This window comes from Gracilinanus agilis, chromosome 4, assembly GCF_016433145.1.
Source record: "Gracilinanus agilis isolate LMUSP501 chromosome 4, AgileGrace, whole genome shotgun sequence".
Taxonomy (NCBI): Eukaryota; Metazoa; Chordata; class Mammalia; order Didelphimorphia; family Didelphidae; genus Gracilinanus; species Gracilinanus agilis.
This window is the reverse complement of record NC_058133.1, coordinates 46,074,180-46,097,672: the sequence shown is the minus strand read 5'-3', so window position 1 is coordinate 46,097,672 and position 23,493 is coordinate 46,074,180. Positions and strand designations below refer to the sequence as shown.

General features: G+C 35.8%; 1 protein-coding gene across 1 annotated transcript in view; it reads left to right on the top strand.

Moving 5' to 3' along the window:
• Nucleotides 1-23,493, top strand: part of SPATA1 (spermatogenesis associated 1) — a 73,442-nt gene that overhangs the window by 6,704 nt on the left and 43,245 nt on the right. The window contains exons 3-6 of the mRNA XM_044673693.1: nt 7,027-7,144; nt 13,014-13,067; nt 13,154-13,391; nt 18,727-18,936. Of these exons, the coding sequence (XP_044529628.1) occupies nt 7,027-7,144; nt 13,014-13,067; nt 13,154-13,391; nt 18,727-18,936 (620 nt within the window). The remainder of the gene's footprint in view (nt 1-7,026; nt 7,145-13,013; nt 13,068-13,153; nt 13,392-18,726; nt 18,937-23,493) is intronic.

Sequence of the window (23,493 nt, the reverse complement as noted above, 5' to 3'; positions counted from 1 at the left end):
AACTCCTATCTCTAGGTCTGGCTCTCAATCCACTGAGCCACCCAGCTGCCCCCCATAATATACTTTAAAAGTGGTCATCTAACTTTTCTTTGAAAAACAGATCCATTACTTCCTTTGTTCCATAGGTTTAATTATTGGGAAATTTTTCCTTCAATTGAGCTGATCTGCCACTCTGCAATAATCACTCCTAGTTTTTTCCTATGGAGCTAAACAGTACCAGTCTAATCCCAACTCCTTTGACAGCCCTTTAGTTAGAAGTCAGCAATCATATCATCCCCAAGTCTTCTATTCACTAAGCTTAATATTCCTAGTAACTTCAATCCATTTTCATATGACATGCTTTCCCTTGTCTCTCATAACTTCATAACTCATAACTTCATAACTCATAACTCTCATAACTCATAACACAATATTGTAGATGTAGTCTTACCTTCCATCTTGGAATCAATACTGTGTATTGGTTCCTAGGCAGAAGAATGGTAAGGGCTAGGCAATGGGGGTTAAGTGACTTGCCCAGGGTCACACAGCTAGGAAGTGTCTGAGGCTGTATTTGAACCCAGGACCTCCCATCTCTAGGCCTGGCTCTCAATCTACTGAGCCACCTAGTTGCCCCCTGAATATTCCTTCTTAATACATAATGCTATCAATCTCCACATGTTATTTTATTTCTTTTTAATAAGGTATTCCCATCCAGAGCGTACATCATGGCCATGGATCTCATTTTATTAATTAGATTTACCTAGTTCTTTATAGGCATATCCTGCTTCTCATATGGCCAGTGTCATTTTTTAAAAAATCCTTACCTTCTGTCTTGGAATCAATATAGTGCATTGGTTCCAAGGCAGAAGAGCAGTAAGAGCTAGGCAATGAGAGAGTTAAGTGACATGCCCAGGGTCACACAACTAGGAAGTGTCTGAGGCTGGATCTGAACCTAGGACCTCCCATCTCTAGGCCTGGCTCTCAATCCACCCAGCTGCCCCTAAGTCAATGTCATTTTGTAACATCATTAATACATAGTAAGGCCCATCCCAAAGTTGGGTTCTCCATTATAATGTCCTTAGGAACTTATCTCAACCTTAGTGCCATTTGAGTCTGTTCCTCTATTGATATTACTATAATAAAATACTAAGCACTGCGTGGAATGAACGAACTGATCAATGGTTTTCTGTTAGTAGCAGTAGCTCTAATCAGTGTAGAACTAGAGCTCCAAATAAACAGTTCATATTATATATTTTTTCATATATATATATATATATATATGCCCCCAAGGTCACCAAGTCTGACCTCAAGGCCACAAAATTTGGCTCCAAGGCCACTAAATCTGATGCCAAGGTCACTAAGGCTACCAAGACCGACACCAAGCTCACCAAGTCTGATCCCAAAGCAGCCACAGCCACCAAGTCTGATTCTAAGAGCCCAGTGATGCCAAGGCTGCTAAGCCTGCAGAATCCACTGACTAAGAGCGCCAAACTCAAAGATGCTGGGCCTAAAGCTTCTAGTCCCAAGCCTTCAAAATAGATGCTTCAGGACAGAAGGACTTATTTAAAACCCTAAACCACCACTTTTTCTCAGCCAGAGTATAATTATTTACTATTTTGTACAAATAAAGGAAATGGTGAGTCATATATATACACACACACACACACACACACACACACATACATTTTATATATAAATCAAAGATATAGATATCACTTTGCAAGTATTATCCACATTGAATAGAAACAGGCAAGAGATTGTCTCAGGTCTCACATTTGAACCCAAGTCTCCAGTCTCTAAATTTTGTGCTCTTTCCCATTATGCTGTACTCTTTCTGGGGCACATGAAAAACAAGAGACAAGAAACAGTTTCCTTCTTCTTCTACATATTGCCATTTGGCAGAGGCAGTGCCCTGGGGAGAAAGAGCACACCTCCTCTCCCAACCATCTCTACCCTCACAACATATGTACAGTTTTTATGAAATTTTTCTCCTCATGAAGACCTATATATCTGTAGTTAGATAATCCCACCTTCTGGAAAACTAAAGTCTTTGAACTAGTGAAAGGTGGGGATGAAGGAAGAGTGTGGGTATAAGACTTAAGGACACTGTAAGACTGGAACCTATGGCTTAATTTGATCCAGACCAAGCAGTCCCACCCACTTCACCTGGCATAAACACAGAAAGAATTACTAGGTTGATTGCTCCAAATTAGATATTGGGAGACTCCTTGGAGATAGAAAGTTATCTCTTCCCATACTCTCCATTCCCCTCTTCCAATTTTAATACTCTCAGAGATCCAGTTGATGATGGTGCATCAAGTCTCCATATGTCTTAAACTACAAGAAGCTCCTCTCATCCCTATGCTATTCTAGTCTTAGGCTCCCTACCTTGTTTAGCCTTATAAAAGTCTCAAATCTCTTTTTAAGAGACGCATTTCTTGACCTTTTACATTCTGAATTTTGGCTCAGGGAGATTTCTTTCATTTACAATATTGCTGTGGAACTGTCTCCTGAAACATTTCACCTAAAACCATATATTTTCCCAGAACCAATTATTGATGTCAAGTGGAATATGCATTTTCAGTTATCAATGTTTTCTCACACATAATTTCATTTGATCTTCACAACCAGGTCAGGCAGAGGCAGCAGATACCATTTTGATGTGGAAACCTTAGACTAATAAATGACAAAGACGAGGCTAAATCTTAGGCATTCTGATTCCTGACTAAGTGCTTTTTACCTCTACATGCTGCTTCAATATAATCAGAGAATTATAAAAATTCAAAATTAGAAGATATCATCAGCAGAAGTTTAGTTTAATCCATACTCCAAAACAATATCTACTACATTTTTGACAATTGGCCCTAGAGAATTTTGCCAAAAGTTCAATGATGAAGAACCTATTGGGGGCAGCTGGGTAGCTCAGTGGATTGAGAGCCAGGCCTAGAGACAGGAAGTCCTGGGTTCAAAATCTGGCCTCAGACACTTCCTAGTGGAGTGACCCTGGGCAAGTCACTTGGCCCCCATTGCCTAGCCCTTACCACTCTTCTGCCTTGGAGCCAAAACAAAGTATTGATTCCAAAACAGAAGGGAAGGGTTTAAAAAAAAGAACCCTACTATCATAAGAGATAACCTCTTGTACTTTTTGATAGCTATAATTTGGAGGAAGTTCTCTCTTATATCCATATTAAATTTATCTCTTTGCAACTTGTATCCATTGTACCAAGTTTGACTGGTTAAGGCCAAATGAGATCTAAGCTTCTTTCATGTGAAATTCTTTCAAGATCTTAAGGATGATGATTTATATTCTGAATTTTTTCTTCCCCAGGTTAAATGGTCCCAGTTTTTGTTTTTGTTTTTTTATAGAGATCTTTATTTTGCATTAACCCTAGGCCCTTTACTATTCTGGCTACCTTCTTCTACATGTCCTCCAGTTTATCAGAATCTTGCCTCAACTATAGTATCTTCAACTGAACTCACTTTTGCAAATGTGTTCTGACTAAGCCAGTCGAGAGAAACTATTGCTTCCTCTCTAAAGGTAGCCCAATAGTGCATTACCTTTTCTGGCTACCTTATCACACCATTCATTCATATTGTTAAAATGCCTCTTTTTTTTTCAGACAAGTTGCTCTATAACCACATCTTCTTGAGTTTTGAAACAAATTGTAAAATTTTATATTCATTCATATTAAATTTCCTCTCATTAGATTCAGCCTGAGAGTCGTCTCTCTAAGCAAGGTGTTTACATATCCTGACTCTGTCATGAAGCATGTTAAGTAGCCCTCCTCACCTACAAATTTGCTAAGCATGCCATCTATGTGATAAAAATGTTAAACAGTGAAAGGCTGATCCCTGGGTCACCTAATTCATACTGATATGAAACCATTAATAACATGAACTAGCCAGCCGACTAATTCCTTCTAATTGTGCTCTCTCTAGCTCACATCTGACTGTCTTTTCCATAAAACTAGTATGAGTATCACTCTGGTACAATCTGGGTACATTACATTTACAGCATTACTCTATTCTACCAACTTAACTGAAAAGAAAAAAATAATCTGAAATCATGTATTTTTGAGAAAACCATGCTATATTTGAAATCACTGTTTCTTTATGTTAACAATAGAACTTGAAGGTAGAGTTAGAGAAGGTTTTGAGCTACCTACTTAACCAGATAGGGAAATAAAAGGTCCAACCAGGAGAGAGATAGACAAAATCCAAGAGAAACATTTAAATAAAATCAAGGAACTTGGGATAAGACATGAATAATCAGATGAAGATAAGGAATATGAGATTACACTTGCACAAAGTAGTAAAAGGAAAGCACCAATTACAGAGGAAAGACATGTACTTTAAAAAAGTAGAAAATTCATACAAAAAATACAACTTAAAAAAAAAGAAATGATTGCTTCCTTTTTCAAATGTTTACTGTATCTTTAATAATATATGCTGGAATTTTTCCAGCAATTAAAGTCAAATTCTGGCTCATAGTTTAGAGATTCCGTACTCTCCTATTCTAAACATTGGAAGTGTTTGCCCCTTTCTGGTCCAATGGTACCTTCCCTGTTCTCCAAGAACTTTCAAATGTCTCTGACTGTGGCTCAGCAGTTATATCAATGGGAACCTGCAATAACCACAGATGGCATTCCCCCTGGCCAGCTGATTACTGTTCAGTAAAGGAAGTGAGGAGCTCTTCCGCCTTATTTTCACTATTTCCTTATTTTGATTATCAACACTCTGCTGGTCATTTTGGATTTGTCCTTCCCAGATCAAAGCTGTTCTTCCTGGCAGAGAAACAAAAGTAAAATAAAAAATGAATAGTTCCCTTTGTCTCTTATTATTGCTTTGTCCACCTCAAAGCCTTGTACCTTTCTTCGAGCTTCCATTTTTTTTCTGAAATAAAACTTATTTTTAAAGCTTTTTTTGGCCATAACTAAGCAAATTTAAAACATCAGTACTTCTGACACTGTTCTGTAACAGTACTACCTCATGTTTCTGTATTGACCTTCTATTATCGATCCTTGATTTATTCTGGACATACATTTTAAAAATCTGAGTTGATTTGGTGAGTTCCCACTGAATCAATGTACTCTTCAGAAAACTCTCCCTTTTCTTCAGAATTTAGTTTATCCTATCTAATTTTGTCCTTGGGATTTATTCTTTCTCTGAAATGTTTGAAATAGGATCTTTCAAGACCTAGAATCTTATTTTTTTCCTCTCCTTTTTTCTGTCACAAAATTTTGGAGAGAATGGTCACCTCCCTCAATGTTCCCTTCATTTCTACTCTTTGTTAAAGAGAATCATATTTAAAATAGAATTTCCTTTCATTGGTCCTCCTATTTTTAAGGTCAAGAAATTCTGAACTATTTTTTTTCCTTTTGGCAGAAAGGGCAACTCAGCTGATAAAAAAAGTAAATGTAGTTTCTCATCACTACTCTATCATTCCTCTTTTCCATATTTGTAATCCATTTCCCAAACTCTTTATAACTTTTTTTCTGTCCAGGGGATCTGCAATAGATGCCAATGAAAAAAATTTTCGTTTTTCCCTGTATTGACATTCACCCAAATGTTTTCAACCAGTGCTTTCTCCTGATTCCTGGACTAATGACTACCCTATGATGATTATTTTTGCACAGCTATCCCCAGGGCAGATTAAAAACATAATATTCTAGCTCATTTAGTCTAAGTTGCTTTGGCATAGATGAATATTGTGTTTTTTATTTTTTCTTTCCATAAGTGAATTTCCATTGGGTTCTAAGTAGGTATGGAATTTCATTAAGCTTGGGGAGCTTCTAAGACCAGGTCACCCTTTCTCAGACTGTTTCTTCATATGAAAAATGAAGAGATTGAACTCTGTGCTCTCAAAGACCTTTACGGATTTAAATTTATGTTCCTAATTATAATAATTATAAATTCACATTTATAAAGAATTTTAAAGTTTTCCAAGTGCTTTACATTGATTTTCTGATCTAACTTTTACATAATCCTTTAAAGTATAGGATATTAATATCCTTGTTTTATAAATGAGCAAAATGAAACGAGAAATTAAATGATTTATTCACAGCCTCATGGATAATAAGTGTCTGAGGCAAGACTTGAACCCAGATTTTCCCAACTTCCAGATCCAATGGGAGCATCCATTAGGCTCCATTGCCTCATTCAGTTACCTAAGTCTAGAGATACACTTACTTGAAGTTACTGGATTCTCTTTGCAGCCTGGGTTTAGATTGTTGTTGTGTTTTTATTTTTGATAAATACCATAAATTGGATAAAGGAAATTCTTTTCTGTTTCTAAAAGGCATTTCCTGAAGATCTATTCAGTAGAACACAGATAGAGTAAAATAGAAGTTTAAAAAAATTATCACAATAATCACATGAAGTTTTTGGCTGAATTTTGTGGATATACACCTCAGCCCTCTGTTTTCATGTTAGCTGGAAATAATTGTATTAAAGGTGATGAGTAAATTCTAATTATTATTAGAAAACTACTGTAAGTTTGAATATTATTCCAGAAGGCAAATTATCTTCATAGATAAATCCAAAGCATATTCTAAATTTGGGCCAGAGAAGAAAATTAAACTTCAAGGAAAAAAAGTTATGATGAGACAAGATTGTTATAATCCATAAATATGAACTTGAGAATGAGAACTTCACCTTAATGACAGATGGCACAAGCTGATGACATTTGCTTAATGACATTTTGAAGGTAATATCAAGATGCCAGGTCCCAAGAGCTTTCATTTTAGTACTCTTGGTTGTTAGTAGAATGCCAGCATCCTGAGGAAAGAACAGAGCTATTGCACCCACGCCAGAATTGTAAATTCTTGGAGTGTGCACTTCCTGATTATTGTATTAGAGCTACATTTATTTCACCAAGTCAATAGCACTCTTAAAAATAGATAACATAAAGGTTAGTATATTAAGCTGAACTTATTTGAATGAATCAGTAATTCTAGAGCCTCAATAATTTGACAAAAATTAATCCCTCGTTAGTTTATTAGTTACAATTTTTAAAAACAGATGAAGTAATGAGTCATGCTATTTCAGGGTGTCGCCTCATCTTACTTTGCAAGCCCTGAGGGAGCAGCTGGGTGAGTTCCTTGGTGAAGAGGCTGTTGCAGAAAAATTCTTGTTTTTGAAATGCATAGGGAACAATTTAGCTGTGGTAAGTTATTTCCCAGTGTTTTTATCCTTTCACTTTAAAAACTGCTATATTTTAGAAAACCACATGCTCTAATTTCTTCTCTACACAACTTCTTAATCTACAACTGAAATTGTCCTTGATATACAACTAAAACTATAGAGTTAATTTATGAACTTTGAAATATCACTAAGAAATTACACGAATAAGATTTTATTGTTGCCATTTTCCCTATTGGTAGGAAACAAGTATGGGGTGTTGTGTGTGTGTGTATTTCCTTAGGGAAAAAAAAGATGAATTTAAAATAGACTCTAACAATGATGATTTTTCTGAGTAGAGATTATGATTTTCAAGGTTTTTGAAGGTCGGGTATTTTAGCTGTAGAAAGAAATGTCGTTTCTGCCTGAGTCACACTTCGCTGAATGGGGTCTGAGTATAGAGTAGAATCAAGGAGTTTTGGGTTTTTTTCTTTGTCTAGAAATAGGAACATAATATATTTGGCTAGATATATGTAATCTGACTCTCTCAGTTTGCAGGTGAAGACACTCAGGCCCAGAGAGGTCAAATTTGCCCTTCTACTCTCAGATAGAGGTGAATAACTTAAACTGGGTATTCTGTTATCATCTTCATTGCTCCTCCTTTCTGTTGGAGTATTATAGTAAGGAGTTAAGGGACAAAAGTTAGAAAGGGAACATCATGGATTATTTGAATTAGATTTAGAGCTGGAAAGAACCTTAGATGTCATCTAATTCAGTGACTCATTTTATAGATGAGGAAATTAAAATCATTAAATTATTTACTATAGTTTACATGTAAGGTAAGTATATGGCAAAAGCAGGATTTGAACCAAGGTCTCTTTAGTCTCTTCATTTAATAGATTAATAAATTCAAGGCTAAAGAGTAAATTACTTGATCAAATTTCTATAGGTAGTGAATAGCAGATCCTGGATTTAAACCATTTTTCAACTCCAAATAATTTGCTCTTTCCTTTTCCCCTTAACTCCCATTGCCAGTAACACTGCCAGCAGAAAAAAGATTCAGATAGCCTAATGGGGAAACAGCATTTCATTTTATATTGTTTTGGATAGGACTAAAAGAAAAGAAAACCATTTAAGGAGAAACAGGACAAAGCAATTTAACAGATTGCCAGATTTCCTTAGGTTTCCATCCTTGGCTTTTTATAAGAACTGAGCCTTTCTTCTGTGTGGGGTCCATTTAACTTCTTGCTGGAAGTCTTTTTTTTTTTTAAATACCTACCTTCCATCTTAGAATCAATACTCTATATTGGTTCCAAGGCAGAAAAGCAGCAAGGGCTCAACATTGGGGGTTGTTACTTACCCAGGGTCACAGAGCTAGGAAAAGCTGAGATTTGAACCCAGGATTCTCTGTCTCTAGGCCTGGTTCTTAATCTATTGAGTCATCTAGCCACCCCCTTCTTCTTAGTAGTATTTGAGAAATTGGAAGGACTCTCTTACTTTTGAGTAGTTATAGTAGATGGGAAACTGGCATCCCTAGAATTTTGAATCAAATGTTTCTTTTATTCTTAATAATATTTTATCTTTTCCTATTTATATATAATCAAATTTTAACATAAAACTTTGAAATTCAAATTTTCTCTCCCTTTCCTTCCCCCTCCCTGAGATGGCAAGCAATTTGATCTCAGTTATATATGTATGATCATACAAAACCTATTTTCATCTTGGTCATGGTAAAAGAAGACTTATAGAAACAAAAGCTTAAAAAAAAACAAAAAATACAACCAAAATAATAATAATAATAAATAATGAAATGAAAACTAGAATGCTTCAGTTTGCATTTAGACTCCCTCAGGTCTTTTTCTTAAATTGGGTAGCATTTTTCATCATAAGTCCATTAAAATTGTCTTGGATCATTGTATTTCTGAGACTAGCTAAGTCCTTCACAGGTGCTCATTATATAATATTGTCACTGTGTACAGTGTTCTTTTGGTTCTGCTCACTTTACTCTATATTAGTTAATGTAGGTCTTTTCAGGTGTTTCTGAAATCACATCCTCCTTGTCATTTCTTATAGTTCAACAATATTCCATTGCAATCATATACCACAACTTGTACAGCCATACCCCAATTGATGGACATTCCCTCACTTCTCTTTCCTACCACAAAAAGAGATGCTATGAATACTTTGGTACAATTTGGTCCTTTCTTCTTTTTAAAAATCTTTTTGGAATATGAACTTCATAGCAGTATATACTACATCAAAAAATATGCCTACTTTTATAGCTTTTTGGGCATGATTCCAAATTGTTTTCCATAATAGTTAGATCAATTCACAGCTCTTATCCACAATATGTGAGTGTCCCAGTTTTCGAACTGGTAGGGAAAAAGGAGGGAAAGGTTGAGAAAGGAAGGGAAAGAAGGTGGGGGGTGGGGTAGGGGTGGAGGTCTCTTCTGAGGTAGGGAAAGTTTGTAGGTAGGCTAGGGAACAGATTAAATCAGGCGAGACAAAGGGAAAGTTTAGGAAAGCCAGTGAAAGTTAGATCTCCAACAGCTAGGCAGGGATCAAAGCCCTCCACCTAGGTCAGGGAAAAAAAGGCACCAAAACACCAAAACCTGCCTTTCTCTCCTCTTTTATTCTCCCTCTGACACCTCCCACAAAGGAAGTGGGATGTGTCAGAGGAAGTTGCAGTAGAGAGTCCTGGGAGATGGAGTCTCCCAGGGAGTAGGTCCACTTCAAAATGTACACCACATTTCCTCTAAAAGTTATCTTTTTCCTTAACTGTCATATTACCCAGTCTGATAGATCTGAGGTGGTACCTCAGAGTTCTTTTAATTTGCCTTTCTGTAATCAATATTTTTTAGAACACTTTTCATAAAACTATAGATAGCTTTGACTTTTTCATCTGAAAATTGCCTGTTCACATTCTTTTACCATTTATCAATTGGGGAATTAACTTATATTCTTTTTTTTCCTGTAACACTTTTTTTAAAAAGTCAAAGATATTTTATTTTCCTAATTACATGTAATAACAATTTTCAATATATGTCTCCCAAAATTATAAGAGCCCACTTCTCCTAATTTGGAGGTAGTAAGCAATTTTGATCTGGACCATACATGTATTATCATGCAAAACACACTTCCATATTGGTCATTGTTGTAAGAACATACTCTTGCAAAACCAAAACCCCAAAGTAAAACATAAATACACTGAAGTGAAAGATAATATGCTTTGATCTTCATTCATCTAATTCCAATAGTTTCTGGAAGTGAATAGTATTCTTTGTCATAAGTCCTTCAGAACTGTCCTGGATGATTGTATTGCTGAGACTAGCTAAGTCTATCACAGTTGATCATTGGACAATATTGCTGTTACTGTGTACAACATTCTTCTGGTTCTGCTTATTTCTCTCTGTATCAATTCATGTAGATCACAAACATATATATCATAATTCGTTCAGCCATTCCCAATTGATGGACATCCCCTCAATTTCAAATTATTTGCCACCACTAAAAGAACAGTGACTCATATTCTCATAAATTTAATATAGTTTTCTAGATACTTGAGAAATGAGGCTTTTATCAGAGAAACTTGCCATAAAAACTTTTTTCTCAGCAATTTGCCATTTCCTTCTCCAACTCATTTTTACAGATGAGGTAGCCAAGTCGTCAAACAGGGTTAAGGGACTTGCCTAGGGTTGAACAACTAATAAATGTCTGAGGTTGTATTTAAACTCAGGTCTTCCTGACTCCAGGCCCTATTCTCTATCCACGGTGCCACCTCACTGTCTATGAGAAACTGATTAGTCTGAGAAAAGTAGAAGACACATCCAACCCCTAGTGAGAGGCATATATGGAGATAAGAAGAATGATTTCTCCCCTCAGATATCACAGACATTTTCTGTTACTCTGAAATATTCGTTGACCATTGCAAAGATGATTTACAGGAGAGAGTATAGAAAAAGATTTCTTACCTCTAGTGAATAAAAATCTCCCAGAATAGAGAAGATAAGCCCTTAAGACAGATAAAGGCCAGGCTAAGGCAAAGGGCAAGAAGTGGTTGCCTTTTATAAATACCATGTAAATTCCTATTTGGATTCCTTTATTGGTAGTCACAATGTTGCTCCCTTACAGTAACTCAGTGTTTGGTGAAGGAATGCTCTATGCCCCCTTTTTTAAAAATCATCTCTGCTTCAACAATTCCTTAAATGTGTATCCCTATATTATATGCAAAGGCTGCCTCTCAGGCAGTTTGATTAGTCTCCCAAATTGAGTAAAACCTTAAACTTCTATACATGTAGGAAAGAGATGGGTTGCTTAAGCAAAATAGTGTAATGGAGGCAGTCTCTTGACTTTACTATCAGGCGGAGCCAGGTGTATCTGAGCACAGGCGCATAAATACTTTTTCCATCTAGATTCTCCCTCCTGTTGGAGGACAATCCTGAAGGGGAATTGATCAGTTGGTGTAGTTAGGATTACCCTCCAACTCAAGGGGTAGTTCTTCCATTGGACTGCTACCATGTGTTCAGGATACTCTGTAAGACTGTACAAATCCCCACTGAAATGTTTGGCTTTAAAAAAACAAACAAAAAAACCCTTCCTTTTTGTCTTAGAATCAATACCATGCATTGGTTCTAAGGCAAGCAGTAAGGGCTAGGCAATGTGGGTTAAATGACTTGTCCAGGATCACATAGCTAGGAACTGTCTTGAGGCCACATGTGAACCCAGGACCCCCCTCTCTAGGCCTGTCTCTCAATCTACTGAGCCATCCAGCTGCCCCCTATGTTTAGCTTTAATAATCAACTAGAGGACATAAGGAGTCCCTTCTCCACAATGAAAAGACCCTAGTACAAGTCCTCATTGCCTATTACCTGAAATATTGCAGGAGCTGCCTAATTGGTCACAGTAGCATCCTGCTTGGTCTTCCTACCTCAAGTTACTCTCTATTTCAATTCCTTTTCCGCACAACTGCCAAAGTGATTTTCCCAAAGCACACATCCTATTATGTCACTACCTTCTCATTCAAAAAACTCCATTTTTCAAAAACTTCCTCTTTCTGGATGAAAATCCTCTGCATATACAGTTTTTGCCTGGCCCCTCCATGGTCTAGTCCAACTGGACTACTTACTATTCCTGTACCACAGTGCTCCATCTCCTATCTCTGTGTCTTTGCACACATTGTCCCTCAGACCTGGAATATTTCACCTTTCCTCAGCCTCTTAGAGTCCCTGGCTTCCTTCAAGACTGCTCAAATGTCACCTTTTGCAGAAAGCCTATCACATGCTTCGATTTCTTTCTTTGAAACTATGCTTTTGTTAGAATGAATTAATCCATACAACAAATGCCTGACATATTGTAGGCACTTAAATGCCTGTTGAGAAGATGAATGAAGTTTCCAATGCATCGTCCTAGAGTTATTTTTATTTGAATGTATAAAGGAATGGTAATTATGTATGCCTATACTCAGCTATTTCATATATATTCACTCTAGATTTTGGTCCTGACATAAACAAAAAATAAAGAAAAACTATTAAAATAATCGTGGTTCAAATCTTTACCTGGGAATGATGAACAAGTTAATGAATTCTCTTCTTTACTATAACATTTGAGCAAGTAAAACTATTCCCTTAGCCTCTCCCTCTATTAGAACTCTTCTATTTTTAGTAGTTAAGCTCTACTTAAATATGTGAGAACTCACATATAAAGATATATGAATTCCATTGTATTTGATGCACTCAGATAATAGAAATAAATTTATATTCTATGATGTGTGAAGAGAGAATGCAAACTCCTTCCATCTAGTTTTGTTATCAGCTTTAAAATTCAGCTTAGTTCTTTATATATTCTACAAAGTTCAAATTAAATAAATGAGAAAGCTTATGAAAGCCTTGGTTGATTTTTCATGTTTATGTTTTTAGGTGAAGACAAAGCAAGAAAAAGAACTAAAGCTTAAGTCATTTGCTCCACCATATGTATGTAACATACTTTGACATTTTTTACTTATGTAAAAAATTTTTTTAAATGTATTCTCTGTTAAACTATTTCCTATATGTTTTAGGCTCTTCAACCAGAATTATATTTGCTTCCCATAGTGGACCACTTAGGAAATATTTATTCATCATCATCATCCTCTGCTATGGGAGATACGCAGCAGAACAATGCTGAAGTTTGTGAGAATGATAAAACTACTCAGAAACCAGATAGTTATGCACCATCTTCAAACAAGGAACATGAAAAAGATCCAATCCTTGTAGAAAATACTGATAAAGTTCCTCCCCTCAAGAATCAGGAAGAAGGTAATTTCAACTGCCATGGTGGGGGGGGGGGGGGAGTTTATTATAACTTGTTAGGGCTATAGACCCAAAGGCAAGCCCAAAGCAAACCTAAGGCTCAGAAAAAGCTTGTCATGTTGAAAGAAATATACATCTTAGATTGTTTTCATAAATGCTCCAGGTAGAAAGGGGAAAAAAGCAAATTTAAGGTACTATAGCCAAGAATTACTATAACTTAGGAATTACACATGGTATTTTTGGTTTTGAACACTAACATAACCTCAGGTTGTTTTTTTTGTTTTGTTTTTTGTTGTTTTTTTTTTTTTTTTTTTTTTTTTTTTTTTTAGGAAGACTGTTAAGGGAGATTGACTTTCAGAATTTTTCATAAATGAAAAGGGAAGATGTACCCATACTACTTACCTCTTGTTACATATCTGAATTTGGGAATTTTATGGGTTATTTTTCAATAAGAATTGTAGCATAAAATCTTAAATGTGGTTTAGGATCAGAGTTCACATCCAAAAACAGGTCCAGCCCTAATTAAAGGAGAAAAAACACAATGTTATATTGCTCCAGGAAAATTCATGTTTAAAAGTAGATGCTTCTGATCCTAATGGGCTGAATGATCAGTGTGCAACTTCAGATGTGACTACTTATTGAGGGAAATTTTTTTTGTGATGGGATATTTCCAAGTGATAATCTTTCCTAAGGCTGATTATGTAGGAAGATGTACCATTGTTGTTATTCTTGGAATTAGTTTGGCAAAGTCACAGTTTTAATCCATATCCATTTTAACTGAGAATTATTTCCTACTCTTTCCTATAATCATAGAATCTTAGAGTTAGATGGAAAAGTTTCTTCATTTGGTCTCCACCCAAATTATAAATCCTATCTCAAACAGCTCAATTTCCATTTAAATATTCCTGAATTAGGAATTCACTACCTTTTGAGGCAGCCCATGCTATTTTGTAGCAGCTATTTGTTAAAAGTTTTCCCTAACGTTAAACCAAATTGACCTTACTCTAATTTCCAGCCAATTAGGAAGCCTTTATTAAGCACTTAGTGTCTTCTAGGCATAATGCTAAATGTTGGGGATACCCCCCAAAAAAGACAAAATCACAGTCCTGCCTTTAATGGGGAGATAGCACTTGTTACATATCTGAATTTGGGAATTTTATGGGTTATTTTTCAATAAGAATTGTAGCATAAAATCTTAAATGTGGTTTAGGATCAGAGTTCACATCCAAAAACAGGTCCAGCCCTAATTAAAGGAGAAAAAACACAATGTTATATTGCTCCAGGAAAATTCATATTTAAAAGTAGATGCTTCTGATCCTAATGGGCTGAATGATCAGTGTGCAACTTCAGATGTGACTATATGTGGAAGAGAATTTCAGAAGGAAGATACTAGGAATGAGGTGGAGGTGAGGAGGAAGGGCATTCAGGCAGGGAAGACAGCTGGTGAAAAGGCAGACATCTCTTGTGCACCCTCTTCTCTCATCTGATACTGCCCCTCACCCTGGGTCAGGCCATCATCACCTCACTCCTGGGAATAGCTTGCTGGTTGGTCTGCCTGCTTAACTTCTCTGTCCTCTCCAGTCTTCTACTTAGCTGTCAGACTGATTTGCTGGAAGTGCCAGTCTGACCACGTTACTCTGCTTTTTCAATAAAAGTGGGGGGCTCTTTTATCTCCAAGATCAAATATGAAATCCAATGGCTTTTAAAGCTCTTCTAGGCCCCTTTTTATCTCTCCAGCTTCTTACCCTACAACCCTTCATGTGCTCTGTGATCCAGTGACACTCCTCACCTTGCAGTTTTTTGCACACAATACTCATTTTCATACTCTGGACATTTTTAGTGGCTTGTCTCCCATGCCTGGAACTCTGTCTCCTCATTGCTCACTCTTAGCTTCCTTCAGATCTCCTCTCATGTCCCACACTCTGCAAGAAGCCTCTCCTGGTTTGCTAGTACTTTCCCTCCAGGAGAATCCCAAATTATCCTGTCTATATCTTGTTTGTACATAGTTGTTTGCATATTATCTCCCCCATTCCATGGAATTCCTTGAAAACAGGGATTGTTTTTACCTTTTTGTTATTTAAAGCTTTTCACAACCTGGCTCCTTTTATACCTATCCATTGTTCTTAAAGTTTATTTTTCCTTCACAGACTCTTAAGATCTAGCTGTACTGGTCTACTTGATATTCTTATATGACATTCCACCTTCTGATAACTTGCTTTTTCATTGGCTGTTTTTCTGAAATGCCTGAAATGTTCCCCTAACTTTCCTTCATTTCCTGGTTTCTTTAGTTCCATCAAGTCAGCTCAGATCTCACCTTCTACAGACATTTCTCTTGTCCCCCACCCCCACCCCAGTCCTCCCCATTCCTCTGAGATGATCTTCCATTTACACTATTTATATCTTGTATATACATAGCTAGCTGTTTGCATGTTGTTTTTCTCATTAAACTGTGACCTCCTTAAAGGAACATGGAATCCCCAGTACTAAGCACCATACCTGACCTATAGAACATTCTTAATATATGTCTTTTGATTGACTATCTCTTTCAGTTTTGGATCTGTTTGATAAGTATCCCATCTATGCCTTCATCTAAGTCATTAATAAAAATATTACAAAAATAGGTCCAAGGATAGAAACCTTGCATTCTGATGGACTTTTCCCTCCAGGTTGACATTTCACTCTTTGGATCTTTCAACTAGTTCAAAGCAACTCAATTTCCTTTATCTATCTATCATCTTTTCATCTTGTTTATAATCTAATCTAATCTATATTATGCATAATATATAATATAATGAGTAATATGTTTATAGATATCATCTATCATCTTTTCATCTTGTTTATTAATTGAGTTATTGTCAACTGCTTTGCTGAAGTGTATGGATACCACTTCATTTACTGCTTTCCCAGTCATGAAGTTTAGTTATTCTTTAAAAAAAAAAGGAAATTAGGTGAGTCTGTTATGACTCATCTTTAATAACCTGATGATTCTTAGTCTATTTCTAGCAGTTACAAACTATTAATCCTTACCTTATATCTTATAATCAATACAGTGTATTGGTTCCAAGGCAGAAGAGTGGTAAGAGTTGGGCAATGGTGGGGGGGTTAAGTGACTTACCTAGAGTCACACACAAGAAAATGTCTGCAGCCATATTTGAACCCAGGACCTCCTATCTCTAGGCCTATCTCTCAAACCATTGAACCACCTACCTACCTCCCACATTATCCAATAATCTGTTCTAGAATTATGCCAGTAACTGAAATTAAACTCATCAGTCTATATGTATTAAAGTATTTATCTTTCCCTTTTTGAAAACTGATGCTTTTGTCTATATCCATTCCTGTGCCATCTCTCCCTTTCTCCATGTTATTTAAAAAATCATGTACATTTTTTTAAAGTATCTTAGAATGTAGTATATCTGTGCCAGGTAACTTGAACTCATTGAGGAAGGTATGTGTGACCTTTTATGAGCTACTTACTAATCTTGGGTTTTAGGTTTTAGTTCCCTTGTTAAACCATTTTTCCTATTCTCAATTTGCAGATCATTTTCCTTGGTAGAGAAAACAAACTTAAGAATTAAATAGTTTCTTTTCTTTCTATAGTTATATTCTTCCTTTCACATCAAGAAAATGTTTTATATCATCAAAATAGCTAGATGAACTATTTTTTGGATTTAATATTTATCATTAGCTTCAGCTCAGACTTGGCTTTATTTAGCCTTCCTGATACTATTCTTATAGGCTCTTGCTACCTTGAAAAATTAATTCTTGGTTATTTTCCCTCATTTCTGTCCCCTATGCATATTCTTTTAAATCTGCTCCTAATAGAATGATAATACAAATAAAATGAACTCCTAATACAATCAAATTAGGCTCAGTAACTACTTTCCCTTTTATTCGTGGAGGTTATTTACAACTTTGCCCCCAGAATTTTGTTCCTAAGTAGTTCCCTCTTGAGCTAAACTTCTCTGTTATAGTCTCAGGCTACAAAATATTACCTATTCCAACTCTGAACTCTGAATTCTGCTTTCCTGTAGTCCATGGAAGATTATAAGCTATGCCGGGTAGCTTCCTCCTTATCTATTAGGATGAAATGTAATAACTGCTTCCCAAGATTTCTATCAATTACACTTCTTTGAAATTCTTCCTTTGCAGTTAAAATCAAGTTCTTTGTTATTGTCATCATATTTCTACTGTGATGAGGTTCTAATCTTCCTATATTGGAGGACATATTCTAATGATGCTTAGGTCATGTGCCACCACCTATAAGAATCTTGATTTCTTTAGTTCCCATTCCATTGTTTTCAATTTATTTTATATATAGTTTGTACTTACTTAACTGTATAGAGAAATATCTCTGCCTTTCTATATCCATAGCATTCCCTCTCTCTATCTCATTTTTCTCCACATCCAAGTAGATGATAAGCTCTTTGATGTCAAGGACTATTTCTTTTTTTTCTTATTGCATGCTTAGAGATTGACAAGAGTTTCTGGAACATAGAAGATGCTAAATAAATTAATGATTGTTGAATTGAATCAAATTAAGTAAGTTCTCTATCTCCCTCAATGAATTGCATCTTTATTAAACATATGTTTGGAGTTTAATGCATGCTGAAATGAATAAATTATGACTGTTCACACATTTTCTAAATAAAATAAAGAAAAAAGTACTGGAGGCTGCTCATTTTTTCGATATCCTAGAATTCCTGCTATTCCTGCCATCTTTTTTATTAGTTTGCTATTGGGTTTGTTTTTCCTATTTGTTTTTTGCGACTCAGGAGGAATGATTCCTGTCATTAAGGGAATTACCAAATCCTTCAGAAAGGTCATGAGCTAAAAAAGTTAAAAACAAACAACCAAAAAAACAAACACTTTTCATTTTAAAAATCTGTGACTTATACAATCTTGTGAATGTGTGATGGAAAAATACATGAACTTCTGAATTATCCTCTAATTTATTTTATGTGATCTCAATCTATTATTTTTCCTTCCTTCTTTCCTTCCTTCCTTCCTATCTTCCTTCCTCCTTCTAATCTTCCATTCCTACTCATTTTCTTTTTAACAAAAGGCACTAAATGTTTTACTTTATTTTTGTTTTTCATTTAGCAGGTTAAAGAGGAGGATAGATCTACATTTTTTATGTGAACTTCTGCTTCCGTTACATTTTCTTGCTTAGTATTTTGACTTCCTACTCAGTAAGGTCAAGGCTTCATTAGATTCACTAAAGGAATAAATTATAAGATAAATAATATGCATTCATTACATATTTTAAACTATTCTAATATCCCTAAAATATATATTGAGTTAAACTTTGTCATTTTAATTAAATTATTTCTTCTGTTAGGTCAAAAGAATAATGAAGAAGAACCTGTTGGGTCCCGTGATGATTTAAGTCTTGCAAATATAGAAACTGGAAACAGTTCAGCTATTTCAAAAGTCTGTATAAAAATGAATCCCGATAAAATTTGGGAAGAATGTGATAGTGTTGTGACTTGGAATAAGGTCAAAGATCAGACTCAAAGACACAGTGCTCACATTTTGCTCAGAAGAAAAGGTATAATTTAATTCACTTTTTCAGTCTAACACAGTAAAAGTGAGGAAATAGAAAAGAATTGTAGAATTTCAGATTAAGAAGAGACCTCAGATACCATCTAGTCCAAACTCCACCTAAGCAGTTAAACTCAGTTAAGTTCTTAAACATGATTGTTAAGCAATTCTCTGACTTTGACTTAAAGATCTCCAGTAATGGCAAGCTCATTACCTTTCAAGGCCCCTAACTTTACTTTGGGACATCTAGTTAATAGGAAGGATTTCCTTATATTGTCCTGAAACTTGTCTTTTACTAGCTTTCCAGCATCATTCTAGTTCTACCATCTGTGGCCAAAGAAAACTAGTCTAATTTCTAAGTAATTGCTATTTATATAATTGAAGCTTCCTCTATTCCAAATCCTCTCTTTTCCACCCGAAATATCTCAGGTTTCTTCAATTCTCTTATGACAAGTGTTCTAACTCCCCTCAGTATCATCTTGGTTGTCTTTGAAAGCACTCTTGTTATTGTCTTAACTAAACTGTGCTATCCAGAATGCAATACAATATTTAAAATGTGTTCTAACAATGACAAAGTGCAATTGAACTATAATAATTGCTTATGAGGAATATTATGTATCTCTCAGTGAAACTTCAGACTACGTTATTTTTTATTTTTGCCAACTTCATTACATTGTTGATTCACTGACTTTCCATTACAACCCAGAAACTTTTAGGTTTTTGTTCATTGGTAGAGAACTTTACATTTTCTAATATTAAATGTTACTTTGTTTTATTTATTTAGCCCATCATTCTAGCCTGGTAAAGTCTTTCTGAATCTCAGTTCTGTCAAGCACCTTAGATTTTTGCCTAGCAAAAGTTTCAAAGTTTTGAGGGAAGGCATTAAGAGGACTCCATGGCTTACAGTTTTACAATGGAATTGGACCTTTCAAGAATGAAATTCTAAAGATGCAAATAAACAGTTATGATAAGGAACCAAAGAGGGCATTTTCTAAAGAGGCTGATGTTAATAAATAGGGAACTCATTGACCAATTTAGATTAAAAATAGACATGTAAGGAAATAGGAGGCCAGGAGACTCAAACACCCTAACCTTCCCAGTTTTCAACTTACTAATTTCCCATTATCTCCTCTTCTACCCTACCTCAGCTATCCCCTGACATGTTTGTATCCTCAGTCTTGCCATCACCCACAAATGTACCATTTCTGTGATCACAAATTTCAAAGTTCCTTTATCTCAACAATCTGCTATCTTTCTACCTCTTTCTCTGCCTTATAGTCCTCAAACTATTTTCATTTTCCCCATGACTCCTAATCTCCCTATCCCTAAATTCTTGGCTAGGCCATCATCCCTGCACTGGTTATTCTCTTCCCTCTCTTGATCCCATAGTGAGCCAGTTAAGCTTCAGAAGAAGCTGCTTCTTCTGTCCTCTTTTTTTAAGCCCCATGTCCATTTATGCTATCAGAAACCTAGCCCTACCAAGTATCACCCTTTGATTACTCCCACCATCTGCAGCTTTGGCTCCTATTCTTATGGTACTAAAGAAAGCTGGAGAAATTCCTGAAACTGCTGACTAGATTCAAATCCATTGCCAATTAGATCCAAATGCTGACAAATTAGATGACAAATGTGACAATATCAGCTGGGCCCTCACTGCAGCAAAATAATAATTTTACACTTCCTTAACTGCCTCACTGTCTCACCAAGGAAGATCTTCCAAACCTTTTTCATCCCTCCTCAGAGCTCCCATACTTCCCTAAAAAAATTGGAGCTATATGCTATAAGCTCCCTTTTCTCCCCTCTTTACCTCACATCTCTAGGAGGCCTTTTGCCCCCTTCCTCTTCCTTTACTCTTGTTTTTCATGAAGAGATGACCTTTCTTTCCATTTCTAATTGCTCTACACATCCTAGGGATCCTATTCTATATTCTTCTGCAGAAGAATGTCTCATCTCTATTCTCTCACTTAGTTTCCATCTTTCCCTATCTACTGGTTGTTTCTCTACTGCCTACAAACATGCCCATACCGCCATCATCCTCAAAAAACCCTCACTTGATCCATTCTTCCCTACTAGCTTTTATCTTATCTCTTCTGCCTTTTCTGACCAAAGTCCTAGAGAAGTTTTGGTGCCTCCCTTCTTAACTCTTCGTAGTTTGGCTTCTGACCTCATTATTCACCTGAAATGCTGTCTAATTTTTTTTAACTCTTTCCATATTATAATCAATACTCTGTATTGATTCCAAGGTAGAAGAGTGGTGAGGGCTAGGCAATGGAGGCTAAGTGTCTTGCCCAGGGTCACAAAACTAAGAAGTATCTGAGGCCAGATTTGAACCTAGGATCTCCCATTTCTAGGCTTGGCTCTCTCAATCTACTGAACTACCCAGCTGTCCCTCACTGTCCAATTCTTAATCACCAAATTTCATGGTCTTTTCTCAATCCTCATCTTTCTTGACCTCTTGTTGATACTGTAGATCATTCTCTTCTCCTTGATAATATCTTCTTTATAAGTTTTTGACATATTGTTTTCCTCTGGTTCTTCTACCTAACTGACCATTCTGCCTCAGTTTCTTGCTAAATCTTCATTCATATTCTATCCATTAAGCCATAGGTGTTCCTCAAAACTACCCTGGGCCCTTTTATCTTTTCCTTCAATACAATTTCACTTGATGGTCTTATCAGGTCTCATTGTTGTAAGTATCATCTCTTTATACAAATAATTCTCATACTAATTTTTCAGCCCTAACCTCTCTCTTGTCCTTTAGCCTCACATCTCTTAATTGTTCAGTATTTTAAACTGGATATTTCATAGACATATTAAATTCAACATGTCCAAAACTGAATGCATTATCTTCCCCTCAGATCTCCACCCCAACCTGTTACCTAACTTTTCTATTACTGTACAGGGTACCAATCAATCAGTAAATATGTATTAAGCTCCTAATATGTGCCAGGCACTATACTAGGCACTGCAGATGCAAAAAGAGGTGAAAGACAGGCCCTTACCTTCAAGGAGCTTACAATCTAATGAGGGAGACAACATACAAATTTATATATACACACACACAAAGCAAACTATATACAGGATAAATAAGATACAACAGTGTGAAATTACTAGAATCGAGAGGGGAACAATTTCATTAATGAAGGGATTTTAGTTGGCACTTAAAAGAAACCTGGGAGGTCAAGAGGTGGAACAGAGGAGGGAGAATGTTCCAGCCATGAGGGACAGCCAGAGAACATGCCAAGAGATGGAATGTCTCTTTCATGAAACAACCATGAGCCCAGTGTTACTACTTCAAATAGAACATTTTGGAGAGGAAGATGTCAAGAAGATTGGAAAAGTAAAAAGGGGACTAGATTACAAAGAGCTTTGAATGGCAAACAAAGCATTTTTAATTTGATCTGAAACAGAGCAGAGAAGCTTATTGCATGGTGGGGGAGGTTGACATGATTGGACCTGTGCTTTAGGAAAAATACTTTAAGGGCTGCATGGATAATGGATTGGAGTGGGGAGAGGCTTAAGGCAGGCAAACCAACCAGCAGACTATTGCAGTAATCAAAACATGAGATAAAGAGGACCTGTACTAGAGTAGTGGCAGCATCAGAGGAAAGAAGGGGCAACATTAGAGAGATGTTGCAAAAGTGAAATTGGAAAGCCTTATGACAATAGATTGGATGGATATAGGGGTAACTGTAATATATATTGTATATTTTAATGTTTCTAACATAGTTCTAAATAATTTTTAATCTCTGGAGACTGACCTACACCTATTCATTTTGAATGGCAAGGGATTTTTGTTGGTCCTATTGCTGAGAGTAAATCTTGAGTTTCCCAAATTTTTGCTATAAATATTTAATGTCTGTGGAATCTCTCTATTTTCTCACTGCCTTCTTAGGTGTCTCTGATTCAGTGTTTATGGACATTTAAGTTACTTTCTTTGCATAAATACAAATAGCTTTTTAAATTGGTTGGGCCAATTTGGAGCTCCACCAATAAGTAACATACACCAAATAACTTTCTAGTGCTGACTGTTCCCATCTTTTGTCATCTTTGACAATTTCCTGGGTATAAGGTAAACTCTCAGAGTCATTTTTATTTGGATTCCTCTTATTATTAATGATCTGGAGTATTTTTACATATTGTAATTAATAGTTTGCCAATCTTCTTCAAGAACTTTGTTTATATTCTTGAACCACTGGTTTGTTGGGTCTCTTTTGGTTTCAGATATTTCTGTTAGTTGTCTAATTATCTTAGATATCAGATACTTATAAGATATATTGAGAACTAAAGGGTTTTTTCCCTAGTCAACTGCTTCCTTCTTGATCTAAGTTGTATTTGTTTGGTTTATGCAATAGCATTTAAATTTCATGGAATCAAAATTATATAATTTAATCCTTTGCAGTTGCCTCTTTTTCCTTGTTTGCTTAAGAATTCACTTTGGAATCTTGTGAAAAAATATGTGATTTACTTCTCTTCTAATTTTTATATGACCTTTAATGTTAATATCATGTTAATTTTGAGTTTACTATGGAATATGGTGAAGTATTGATCTCAACAAAATTTC